Source organism: Coregonus lavaretus (assembly GCF_964263955.1).
Source record: "Coregonus lavaretus genome assembly, contig: HAP1_SCAFFOLD_706, whole genome shotgun sequence".
Taxonomy (NCBI): domain Eukaryota; kingdom Metazoa; phylum Chordata; class Actinopteri; order Salmoniformes; family Salmonidae; genus Coregonus; species Coregonus lavaretus.
In genome coordinates, this window is record NW_028164738.1 from 228,657 (window position 1) to 242,334 (window position 13,678).

A 13,678-nucleotide genomic window follows, 5' to 3' on the forward strand; every position below is an offset into this window, starting at 1 on the left:
TGAATCTATTATTGTAGAATAACCACGCTCGAAAAAACACCTAGCAATGTAATAAACTCAATTACGTTCCCATTTTATAGAGCTTTTTTTTATAGAGTTTCTTAGTAATATAGAACATTAGCAACTTAACTCTTCGATTTATATATGTGTTTAGGAACATCAATTAACCCTCTACACTCATGGGAATTGGCCTATATGGATAGGGCTAAATTGAAATGTTTCTTACAGAAGAAATATGAAACACATATGCATAAACCTGGTAGCAATTGAAAGGGAACAGTTTGGAGATAACGGGGAAATTATTAGACCAAAGTTGAGGACACAACAGTTCACCTGACACAAGACTGAATCCAAACATTACACTTGATTCTGTGTGCATTTTACATTTACTGTACTTTTCGCAGCATTTGTTGATAACGAAATCTGAAAATACTCTGGATACATTCAGAAACATGATAAGAATATTCCCGGAAAATGTGGGGTAGGTGCAACATAAGACAAAAAAATGACAAGGGCTTGAATGAGAGGACTAACTGGTGTCTCCAAGTGGCTACACAGTTCCTAAGTCATTTCAATGCACTTTTATGACTCAAAGAAGAGTCTTCAACTATAAGGTGTTTTTTTTTTTAGCTCTCCTAGATGTGCTGTTGAGGAACTAAAGCAAGTACACTTGTAAATGTTTTGTTTAGAGCACAACCTTGCATCCCCGCCACCACACAATTAGTTGTTATTTACTCAATCCCAAAACGGACCATTATATATCGCAATCTGGGTCAGGTGGGCATCATTTGAAAGCTTGTTGTATTTCCAACACGACTAGCTACGTTATAAAATACGATCTTACAGTGTTAGGCTTTCACAAGGCAATTCAGAGAAACAGATCATAATGTTGGTGGGCATAGAAAGGAGGCATTAGTGCATTTAGGTGTGTGTTCCGCAGCAAAGTTTCTTCTCAATAGACAAACATAGGCTCATTCTGTTCAGAACAACTCAGGGTATGACGCCATGTCATCTTGTAACTGTACATCAAACATAGTGATCATAAACGTTGACACTGTTTATGACATGAGTTTTATGATATGGAGACGTGATGCATTCACATTTCCATATCATAAACCTCATGTCATAAACAGTAAGAATAGCCTCCTGGTCTAAAGAGTGAAATGAGAAGTTATTTTTACATGCTGTGGATATTGACGAGGCCTCACTGTCTCTCTCTCTTTCTCTCTCTCTCTAACTCTGTCTCCCCACCCCTACGGCAGTGCAGTAAAAAAGAAACCTAACCTCAATATTTTCTCTCACAGTGCTGGGACTTGCTGGCCCATTAAATTATCCTTCCCATGTGTCATCTTGCACATTTCCTCCATGAAATGTTCGTATAATTACACTTTCTTAATGATTTATAAGATATAATAATAGCCGTAAGTATTTCAGAGCAGGTTAAACTGACACCCTTTAAGTGCACGCGGGTGATGACCCTGTTTTAACATCGTTTCGGATGGGTGACTCCCGGCTGGAGAGAAGGAGGGATGGATGAAGGGAGAGAAGGAGGGAGGCAGGGGAGAGAGAGGTAGAGACCCTGGTGTCGTAACTCAGGGTGATAGTGACATGTAGGAGAAGCCAGGGCCTCTTGAACCCAGGGAGGGAAGGAGGGTCACCCTCACACACACAGACAGAAAGTCAGACAGACACGGGCCAGTCTGCTACCAGTGGCACACACACACACACACACACACACACACACACACACACACACACACACACACACACACACACACACACACACACAAGCACACACAGATGTTTGCTCTCTGCTTCCTCTCTCACGGCGAGGCTGATATGATTGGCACTTAGGAAATCAGTGTGTTTTCACACCACACAACTCTGCCAAAGCTAACGTGTTAAATATCCACAACGCGGCAATGCTGCAGCAGCCCTGTCCATCTCCACTCACACAGACTCACTGCTCCCTTCACAAGAGAGAGCTGCAACATGTTGTCACTGAAATAAACAGTATCACTGTCAACTGTCAGTACACAAGTGTCCCAAACTATAAGCTCATGAGTTTATAAACGGTCTTATTAAACTATATTTCACCTCAGACAGTGTCGCTCCTAACCAGGGAGGAGTTACAAGATAATCACAGCTTGTTTCCCTTAAATCCAGAGACGCCATTCCCTGAGCACACTGGCAGGTCAGGTAAGTTTCAAGTTTTATTAGCCATACATACAGGATACACATGGTATACACCATGCAACAACAATAGAAAATCATCAAAGATAAGAATACGTAAGGGAAAGGGGATACCTAGTCATTTGCACAACTGAATGCATTCAACAGCAATGTGTCTTAAGCATTTAACCCAACTCCTCTGAATCAGAGAGGTGCAGGGGGCTGCCTTAATCGACATCCACATCATCGGCGCCCTGTCGCTGCCTTGCTCAAGAGCAGAACGGCTGATCTTTCCACTTTGCCCGGCCGGGGGAGTCGAACCAGCGACCTTTCGGTTACTGGCACAATGTTCTTAACCACTTAAGGGTAAGGTAAGTGTGTGTGTGTGTTTGTGTGACACCCCCCTAAAGGGCTTTCTGCGTTGGACTCTCAGGGGAGGCATTTTGTTTAAACTTTCAGGGGCACTCGGCCCATCTCTGAGACATGGCTCAAATGGAAAAAAAAGAAGAAGAAAACGATTGTGACAAAAGACTTCTCCCTCCCTTCAGTTATCAGCCATTCCTTCAGACACTCGCCTCCTCAGCCCAGGGGCAGGGAGTCTGCAGCCCCCCCCCAAATAAAAGTGACTCAGTGAACCCCCTGTCCTCCAAGGAGGGATAGTGAGCTGGAGAGAGCCAACTGAAATTAATTAATATATATAACAATCTGAAATTAACTTCCCATAGCCACCAGCCATCTTTTAACTGGCGTAAGAGACTGAGTGGTGAGACATGGAGGGAGAAAGGGAGAGAATAGAGAGATAGAGAGAGAGTTACAAATATGCTGTAAGACTGCTAGAAGTATAATTGTCCCACAAAGTAAAACTTCTCAATTATCCCATCCTAAAGATAGTTTAGTCCACCACCCCTATATTGCTATATTGCCAATCTAAGAGAAAAAGTAGTTACTATTATTAAGAGGAACGCATTCAATCGGCCAAACAAACAAACAAAATATATACAGTGAGCAACAACAACAAAAAAAATACTAATAGAATTGCTCAGAGAAGGAGATGTTGTTTAACAAGTAATAAATATTTTTCTCATAAAGATATGGGTCAAAATTATTGGCACCCCTGTTTTCAATACCTTGAGATGATAACGGCACTGATCCTTTTTCATAAATGTTTTATGAGATTTGGTACCACGTTGGGAGGGATCTTAGACCATTCCTCCATACAGAATCTTTCCAGATCTTTGATATCCTGTCTGCGCTTATGGACTGCCCTCTTCAAATCAAACCACAGGTTTTCAATGGGGTTGAAGTCTGGAGACTGAGATGGCCAATGCAAAATGTTGATTTTACGGTCAATTAACAATTTCTTTGTGGATTCTGATGTGTGCTTGGGGTAATTGTATTGCTGGATGATCCACTTGCAGCCAAGATTCAGAGGCAACCAAGTTTTTGGCTAAAATGTCCTGGTACTGGGTAAAGTTAATGATGCCATTGATCTTAACAAGGGCTCCAGGACCAGTGGAAGCAAAATAGCCCCAAAACATCAAAGATCCACCACCATATTTTACAGTAGGTATGGGGTAATTTTCTGCTGGTCTCACTCTGTTAAGTTGAGGTACCTGGTGGTCCTCTGTAAGGCTCCTTCACTTCTCTGTCCTGTCACTATCGTCCTGTACTGAACCCCTGGCTGTGGTCCCCGGGTCTCACTCTGTTCAGCTGAGGTACCTGGTGGTCCTCTGTAAGGCTCCTTCACTTCTCTGTCCTGTCACTATCGTCCTGTACTGAACCCCTGGCTGTGGTCCCCGGGCCTCAATCTGAGCTCTCTGCCAGCATCCTGGTGAAGTGTAGAGCAGCAGGTTCCTGGGTCAGGTTGTGGAGGCTGTAGGCATGGCCTGTTGGACAACACAGGGAGGGGGTCAGAAGGCATGGCCTGTTGGACAACACAGGGAGGGGGTCAGAAGGCATGGCCTGTTGGACAACACAGGGAGGGGGTCAGAAGGCATGGCCTGTTGGACAACACAGGGAGGGGGTCAGAAGGCATGGCCTGTTGGACAACACAGGGAGGGGGTCAGAAGGCATGGCCTGTTGGACAACACAGGGAGGGGGTCAGAAGGCATGGCCTGTTGGACAACACAGGGAGGGGGTCAGAAGGCATGGCCTGTTGGACAACACAGGGAGGGGGTCAGAAGGCATGGCCTGTTGGACAACACAGGGAGGGGGTCAGAAGGCATGGCCTGTTGGACAACACAGGGAAGGGGGTCAGAAGGCATGGCCTGTTGGACAACACAGGGAAGGGGTCAGAAGGCATGGCCTGTTGGACAACACAGGGAGGGGGTCAGAAGGCATGGCCTGTTGGACAACACAGGGAGGGGGTCAGAAGGCATGGCCTGTTGGACAACACAGGGAGGGGGTCAGAAGGCATGGCCTGTTGGACAACACAGGGAGGGGGTCAGAAGGCATGGCCTGTTGGACAACACAGGGAGGGGGTCAGAAGGCATGGCCTGTTGGACAACACAGGGAGGGGGTCAGAAGGCATGGCCTGTTGGACAACACAGGGAGGGGGTCAGAAGGCATGGCCTGTTGGACAACACAGGGAGGGGGTCAGAAGGCATGGCCTGTTGGACAACACAGGGAGGGGGTCAGAAGGCATGGCCTGTTGGACAACACAGGGAGGGGGTCAGAAGGCATGGCCTGTTGGACAACACAGGGAAGGGGTCAGAAGGCATGGCCTGTTGGACAACACAGGGAGGGGGTCAGAAGGCATGGCCTGTTGGACAACACAGGGAGGGGGTCAGAAGGCATGGCCTGTTGGACAACACAGGGAGGGGGTCAGAAGGCATGGCCTGTTGGACAACACAGGGAAGGGGTCAGTAACCATGGCCTGTTGGACAACACAGGGAGGGGGTCAGAAGGCATGGCCTGTTGGACAACACAGGGAAGGGGTCAGAAGGCATGGCCTGTTGGACAACACAGGGAGGGGGTCAGAAGGCATGGCCTGTTGGACAACACAGGGAGGGGGTCAGAAGGCATGGCCTGTTGGACAACACAGGGAGGGGGTCAGAAGGCATGGCCTGTTGGACAACACAGGGAGGGGGTCAGAAGGCATGGCCTGTTGGACAACACAGGGAGGGGGTCAGAAGGCATGGCCTGTTGGACAACACAGGGAGGGGGTCAGAAGGCATGGCCTGTTGGACAACACAGGGAGGGGGTCAGAAGGCATGGCCTGTTGGACAACACAGGGAGGGGGTCAGAAGGCATGGCCTGTTGGACAACACAGGGAAGGGGTCAGAAGGCATGGCCTGTTGGACAACACAGGGAGGGGGTCAGAAGGCATGGCCTGTTGGACAACACAGGGAGGGGGTCAGAAGGCATGGCCTGTTGGACAACACAGGGAGGGGGTCAGAAGGCATGGCCTGTTGGACAACACAGGGAGGGGGTCAGAAGGCATGGCCTGTTGGACAACACAGGGAGGGGGTCAGAAGGCATGGCCTGTTGGACAACACAGGGAAGGGGTCAGAAGGCATGGCCTGTTGGACAACACAGGGAGGGGGTCAGAAGGCATGGCCTGTTGGACAACACAGGGAGGGGGTCAGAAGGCATGGCCTGTTGGACAACACAGGGAGGGGGTCAGAAGGCATGGCCTGTTGGACAACACAGGGAGGGGGTCAGAAGGCATGGCCTGTTGGACAACACAGGGAGGGGGTCAGAAGGCATGGCCTGTTGGACAACACAGGGAAGGGGTCAGAAGGCATGGCCTGTTGGACAACACAGGGAGGGGGTCAGAAGGCATGGCCTGTTGGACAACACAGGGAAGGGGTCAGAAGGCATGGCCTGTTGGACAACACAGGGAGGGGGTCAGAAGGCATGGCCTGTCCTGGGTTCTAACTCACCACATGGGACCATGAAGGTCTGTCCTGGGTTATAATGGTTCTCTTTGCCGTTGATCGTCACAGTCACTGAGCTGGTTAGGAGGTTATACACCTGGAACAACAGCACACAGATGGTTAGGAGGTTATATACTCTGGAACAACACCACACAGATGGTTAGGAGGTTATACACCTGGAACAACACCACACAGATGGTTAGGAGGTTATACACCTGGAACAACACCACACAGATGGTTAGGAGGTTATATACTCTGGAACAACACCACACAGATGGTTAGGAGGTTATACACCTGGAACAACACCACACAGATGGTTAGGATGTTATACACCTGGAACAACACCACACAGATGGTTAGGAGGTTATACACCTGGAACAACACCACACAGATGGTTAGGAGGTTATACACCTGGAACAACAACACACAGATGGTTAGGAGGTTATACACCTGGAACAACAACACACAGATGGTTAGGAGGTTATACACCTGGAACAACACCACACAGATGGTTAGGAGGTTATATACTCTGGAACAACAACACACAGATGGTTAGGAGGTTATACACCTGGAACAACACCACACAGATGGTTAGGAGGTTATACACCTGGAACAACACCACACAGATGGTTAGGAGGTTATATACTCTGGAACAACACCACACAGATGGTTAGGAGGTTATATACTCTGGAACAACAGCCTGCTGTTCGATCAACCTACTGATCCATCACAGCCTGCTATTCGATCAGCCTACTGATCCATCACAGCCTGCTATTCGATCAGCCTACTGATCCATCACAGCCTGCTGTTCGATCAGCCTACTGATCCATCACAGCCTGCTATTCGATCAGCCTACTGATCCATCACAGCCTGCTGTTCGATCAACCTACTGATCCATCACAGCCTGCTATTCGATCAGCCTACTGATCCATCACAGCCTGCTATTCGATCAGCCTACTGATCCAATCTTATTGAGCAGAATAAAAACAAATTTAAAAAAGGGAGGACGGCCTAGCAGTGATGAATTTAAGAACTTCTTCCAAGAAAAGATCATGATCCTTAGAAAACAAATTGTGGACTTTAATATGCGTATTTCTGCAAAACGCTGTTGTCCTGAGTCTGCACAGAACTGCCTACAGGACCCTATTCCAACTAAACTACTGAAAGAGCTACTTCCTGTGCTTGGTCCTCCTATGTTGAACATAATAAATGTCTCCCTATCCTCTGGATGTGAACCAAACTCACTAAAAGTGGCAGTAATAAAGCCTCTCCTGAAAAAGCCAAACCTGAAAAATAAAAATATCAGCCCTCTATATTGAATATGGAATCCCTCCCTCCCTCCCTCCCTCCCTCCCTCCCTCCCTCCCTCCCTCATCCAAAGCGACTTACAAAATGGTGCATTCACCTTATAGCCAGTGGGATAACCACTTTACAATGTTTTTTTATTTTTTTTTTGGGGGGGGGGGGGGGTAAAGAGGGGTAGAAGGATTACTTTATCCTATCCCAGGTATTCCTTAAATAGGTAGGGTTTCAAGTGTCTCCGGAAGGTGGTCAGTGACTCCGCTGTCCTGGCGTTGTGAAGGAGCTTGTTCCACCATTGGGGTGCCAGAGCAGCGAACAGTTTTGACTGGGCTGAGCGGGAACTGTGCTTCCGCAGAGGTAGGGGGGCCAGCAGGCCAGAGGTGGATGAACGCAGTGCCCTCGTTTGGGTGTAGGGACTGATCAGAGCCTGAAGGTACGGAGGTGCCGTTCCCCTCACAGCTCCGTAGGCAAGCACCATGGTCTTGTAGCAGATGCGAGCTTCAACTGGAAGCCAGTGGAGTGTGCGGAGGAGCGGGGTGACGTGAGAGAACTTGGGAAGGTTGAACACCAGACGGGCTGCAGCGTTCTGGATAAGTTGTAGGGGTTTAATGGCACAGGCAGGGAGCCCAGCCAACAGCGAGTTGCAGTAATCCAGACGGGAGATGACAAGTGCCTGGATTAGGACCTGTGCCGCTTCCTGTGTAAGGCAGGGTCGTACTCTCCGAATGTTGTAGAGCATGAACCTACAAGATCGGGTCACCGCCTTGATATTAGCGGAGAACGACAGGGTGTTGTCCAGGGTCACGCCAAGGCTCTTCGCACTCTGGGAGGAGGACACAACGGAGTTGTCAACCGTGATGGCGAGATCATGGAACGGGCAGTCCTTCCCCGGGAGGAAGAGCAGCTCCGTCTTGCCAAGGTTCAGCTTGAGGTGGTGATCCGTCATCCATACTGATATGTCTGCCAGACATGCAGAGATGCGATTCGCCACCTGGTTATCAGAAGGGGGAAAGGAGAAGATTAGTTGTGTGTCGTCTGAGTAGCAATGATAGGAGAGGCCATGTGAGGATATGACAGAGCCAAGTGACTTGGTGTATAGCGAGAATAGGAGAGGGCCTAGAACTGAGCCCTGGGGGACACCAGTGGTGAGAGCACGTGGTGCGGAGACAGATTCTCGCCACGCCACTTGGAAGGAGCGACCGGTCAGGTAGGACGCAATCCAAGAGTGAGCCGCGCCGGAGATGCCCAGCTCGGAGAGGGTGGAGAGGAGGATCTGATGGTTCACAGTATCAAAGGCAGCGGATAGGTCTAGAAGGATAAGAGCAGAGGAGAGAGAGTTAGCTTTAGCAGTGCGGACAGCCTCTGTGACACAGAGAAGAGCAGTCTCAGTTGAATGACCAGTCTTGAAACCTGACTGGTTTGGATCAAGAAGGTCATTCTGAGAGAGATAGCAAGAGAGTTGGCTAAAGACGGCACGCTCAAGAGTTTTGGAGAGAAAAGAAAGAAGGGATACTGGTCTGTAGTTGTTGACATCAGAGGGATCGAGTGTTGGTTTTTTGAGAAGGGGTGCAACTCTCGCTCTCTTGAAGACGGAAGGGACATAGCCAGCGGTCAAGGATGAGTTGATCAGCGAGATGAGGTAAGGGAGAAGGTCACCGGAGATGGTCTGGAGAAGAGAGGAGGGGATAGGGTCAAGCGGGCAGGTTTTTGGGCGGCCGGCCGTCACAAGTTGCAAGATTTTATCTGGAGAGAGAGGGGAGAAAGAAGTCAAAGCATAGGGTAGGGCAGTGTGAGCAGGACCAGCAGTGTCATTAGACTTAACAAACGAGGATCGGATGTCGTCAACCTTCTTTTCAAAATGGTTGACGAAGTCATCCACAGAGAGGGAGGAGGGAGGGGGAGGAGGAGGAGGATTCAGCAGGGAGGAGAAGGTGGCAAAGAGCTTCCTAGGGTTAGAGGCAGATGCTTGGAATTTAGAGTGGTAGAAAGTGGCTTTAGCAGCAGAAACAGATGAAGAAAATGTAGAGAGGAGGGAGTGAAAAGATGCCAGGTCCGCAGGGAGTCTAGTTTTCCTCCATTTCCACTCAGCTGCCCGGAGCCCTGTTCTGTGAGCTCGCAATGAGTCATCAAGCCACGGAGCTGGAGGGGAGGACCGAGCCGGCCGGGAGGATAGGGGACATAGAGAGTCAAAGGATGCAGAAAGGGAGGAGAGGAGGGTTGAGGAGGCAGAATCAGGAAATTGGAGGGAGAAGGATGGGGCAGAGGGAAGAGATGATAGGATGGAAGAGGAGAGAGTAGAGGGGGAGAGAGAGAGCGAAGGTTGCGACGGCGCATTACCATCTGAGTAGGGGCAGAGTGAGTAGTGTTGGAGGAGAGCGAGAGAGAAAAGGATACAAAGTAGTGGTCGGAGACATGGAGGGGAGTTGCAGTGAGATTAGTAGAAGAACAGCATCTAGTAAAGATGAGGTCAAGCGTATTGCCTGCCTTGTGAGTAGGGGGGGGGCGGTGAGAGGGTGAGGTCAAAAGAGGAGAGGAGTGGAAAGGAGGCAGCAGAGAGAAATGAGTCAAAGGTAGACGTAGGGAGGTTGAAGTCCCCCAGAACTGTGAGGGGTGAGCCATCCTCAGGAAAGGAACTTATCAAGGCGTCAAGCTAATTGATGAACTCTCCAAGGGAACCTGGAGGGCGATAAATGACAAGGATGTTAAGCTTGAATGGGCTAGTGACTGTGACAGCATGGAATTCAAATGAGGAGATAGACAGATGAGTCAGGGGAAAAATAGAGAATGTCCACTTGGGAGAGATGAGGATTCCTGTGCCACCACCCCGCTGACCAGATGCTCTCGGGGTATGCGAGAACACATGGTCAGACGAGGAGAGAGCAGTAGGAGTAGCAGTGTTTTCAGTGGTAATCCATGTTTCCGTCAGCGCCAAGAAGTCGAGGGACTGGAGGGTAGCATAGACTGAGATGAACTCTGCCTTGTTGGCCACAGAACAGCAGTTCTAGAGGCTTCCTGAGACCTGGAACTCCACGTGGGTCGTGCGTGCAGGGACCACCAGGTTAGAGAGGCAGCAAAATTACATTTTATTAGCTGCTTCATTACATGAGTTGCATGTTCAATAATAGGCTATAGCCTTTTAACTGTAAGACTATAGGCTTGCTATTGTTGCATGTTTCCATTAAGCTGTTAACCTCTACGGGATCGGTGTCCCGTATACGGGACGGTTGAGCTAACATGCGCTAATGTGGTTAGCATGACTGTTGTAAGTAACAGCAAACTTTCCAGGACATAGACATGTCTTATATGGGCAGAAAGCTTAAATTATTGTTAATCTAACTGCACTGTCCAATTTACATTAGCCATTTCAGTGAAAAAATACTGAGGAGAGTGCACAACAACAAAAAACGTATCACGGCAACTGGTTTGATATATTCACCTCTGAAGGTAAATAATGTACTTACATTCAGTAATCTTGCTCTGATTTGTCATCCTAAGGGTCCCAAAGATAAAATGTAGCATCGTTTTGTTTGATAAAATCATTTTTTATATTCAAATGTAGGAACTGGGTTTTACAGTTTGAACCCCTGCTGTCTCTGGCTCCACACCCACCCCGCCCGGCCATCTAGATGTGTGAAAGTTAGTGTATAAGCTAATGATCCATCATGTATGACATTCCTGGGAGTGTGTAAACTTACAAAAATGATATGGTAATACAAAATATATATATGTTCTCTATAGTTATGTACTTGGAAATGTATCAATTACATTTCCAAGTACATAATAGTCCAGTATTGCAATGCTTCACTGGATCAATCCGAAACGTCACACACTGCTGCCATCTGTTGGCCAAAATCTAAATTGCGCCTAAACTGCAATATTATATTGTGGCCTTTCTCTTGCATTTCAAAGATGGAACAAAAAACACAAAAATGCATATTTTTTGTTTGTATTATCTTTTACCAGATCTAATGTGTTATATTCTCCTACATTAATTTCACAGTTACAAACTTCAAAGTGTTTCCTTTCAAATCGTATCAAGAATATGCATAGCCTTGCTTCAGGTCCTGAGCTACAGGCAGTTAGATTTGGGTATGTCATTTTAGGTGAAAATTGAAAAAAAAGGGTCCGATCCATAAGAGGTTAATTAATGAAACATTTCCGTTCCTTGTATGCATGCATACTGTTAGGCAAATCAGTTTGTTGTCCGGTTAATGAGGGTAGGTTCGCCAGCAGCAAAATTTACCGAAATGTGCATCCCTATTTCAAACTTATGGGCGACTCACGATATATCACTACATTTTAAAAGTTCTCTGAATAAGTTTTGTTGCACAATTAAAAAGGTCAAAACACAAAATTATACCTAAATATAAGCCTTCCACAGCCACACTAATAATTACATTATTTTATCAAAATAGTTTAACCTTTTTTTGCAATAATCACTATTCTGGCTTTCATGTCTGTCTATGAAAATTCCCTTTTTGTAACAAATTGAATCAGAACTATCCACAACGCACATCCACTAATAATGACCAACATCTTGTAGCAGTCATTATAGAAAATTAACACGGGCCTCATAAACAAATCTCTCAAGCACAAGCCCACGTGTTAGTGATTAGCCAGCTAATCTTTATATTTAAAGGCAAGCCAACTTGGATCTATTTGCTTGCTAAGACGGTAGAACAGTTGAACTGTTATGAACACACCCTCCTGGCCGCCTCCAATTGTTTGAACACCTGTTCACTTTAAGATATTGAAATCAAGTAGCCTACCTGGATAAGATGCTTATTTCTCAGAATAACAACAAGTTGGCAATTCCTTATATAAATGCGTATTTTTGTGCTCATTGCACATTTATAACACACAGACTAGACAGCTGACAGCCTGTGGCTAGATTGCTGCTAGCTGTACTGAGCATTACTTTGCCACATGTTCATTGACACTCTCGTTTTAGTCTGCTCTGTTCTACATGTTGGAAGTTGAGACATAAAAAGGGTATAGTTAGAAAGGCTAACTTCTCCTCTATTACAGTAAAATAATGTCTCTGTGTTTCTGTGTCCATATGACCGGTTCTGTTGGACCAAACCTCAAATGCAAATAGCGAGTTTAAACAAATCAAATCAAATTTTATTTGTTACATTTTTCGTAAACAACAAGTGTAGATTTACAGTGAAATGCTTACTTACGGGCCCTTCCCAACAATGCAGAGAGAATTGTTTTTATAAATATTAACACGAGCCGGGGGAGGGGCTTGGTGTCTGTGGAGTGTTAAAGAGGAGGGGCTTGGTGTCTGGAGTGTTAAGGAGGAGGGGCTTGGTGTCTGTGGAGTGTTAAGGAGGAGGGGCTTGGTGTCTGTGGAGTGTTAAGGAGGAGGGGCTTGGTGTCTGTGGAGTGTTAAGGAGGAGGGGCTTGGTGTCTGTGGAGTGTTAAAGAGGAGGGGCTTGGTGTCTGTGGAGTGTTAAAGAGGAGGGGCTTGGTGTCTGTGGAGTTTTAAGGAGGAGGGGCTTGGTGTCTGTGGAGTGATAAGGAGGAGGGGCTTGGTGTCTGTGGAGTGTTAAGGAGGAGGGGCTTGGTGTCTGTGGAGTGATAAGGAGGAGGGGCTTGGTGTCTGTGGAGTGATAGGCATTTGGAACATCGCTCTAAAACATTCATTCGATATATTGCCCAGCCCTACACTCATTCTGATATGACGTATCTGACAACACTCTGAACTGATATTCTCATTCTGATATGATAAACACTATATATACAGCAGTATGTGGACACACTCATCAGAAATGGGTACAGATAGATACTTTTGTATATATAGTGTATGTTGACAGCCCTTCAAATTAGTGGATTCGGCTATTTCAGCCACACCTGTTGCTGACAGGTGTATAAAATCGAGCACACAGCCACACAATCTCCATAGACAACCATTGGCAGTAGAATGGCCTTACTGAAGAGCTCAGCGACTTTCAACGTGGCACCGTCATAGGATGCCACCTTTCCAACACGTCAGTTCGTCAAATTTCTGCCCTGCTAGAGCTGCCCCGGTCAACTGTAAGAGCTGTTATTATGAAGTGGAAACGTCTAGGAGCAACAACGGCTCAGCCGCAAGGTGGTAGGCCACACAAGCTCACAGAACGGGAACACGAGTGCTGAAGCACATAGCGCGTAAAAATGGTCTGTCCTCGGTTGCAACACTCACTACCGAGTTCCAAACTGCCTCCGGAAGCAACGTCAGAACAAGAACTGTTCGTCGGGAGTCTTCATGAAATGGGTTTCCATGGCCGAGCAGCCGCACACAAGCGTAAGGTCACCATTCGCAATGCCAAGCGCCAGCTGGA

At 47.3% G+C, this 13,678-nt stretch overlaps 1 protein-coding gene across 1 annotated transcript in view; it reads right to left on the bottom strand.

Annotated features, from left to right (window-relative positions):
• Nucleotides 1-6,021: 6,021 nt before the first annotated feature.
• Nucleotides 6,022-13,678, bottom strand: part of LOC311116691 (uncharacterized protein) — a gene marked incomplete at both ends in the record, with an annotated part of 31,283 nt that continues 23,626 nt past the window's right edge. Inside the window, one exon of the mRNA XM_084191738.1 lies at nucleotides 6,022-6,147. Within this exon, the coding sequence (XP_084047864.1) occupies nucleotides 6,022-6,147 (126 nt within the window). The remainder of the gene's footprint in view (nucleotides 6,148-13,678) is intronic.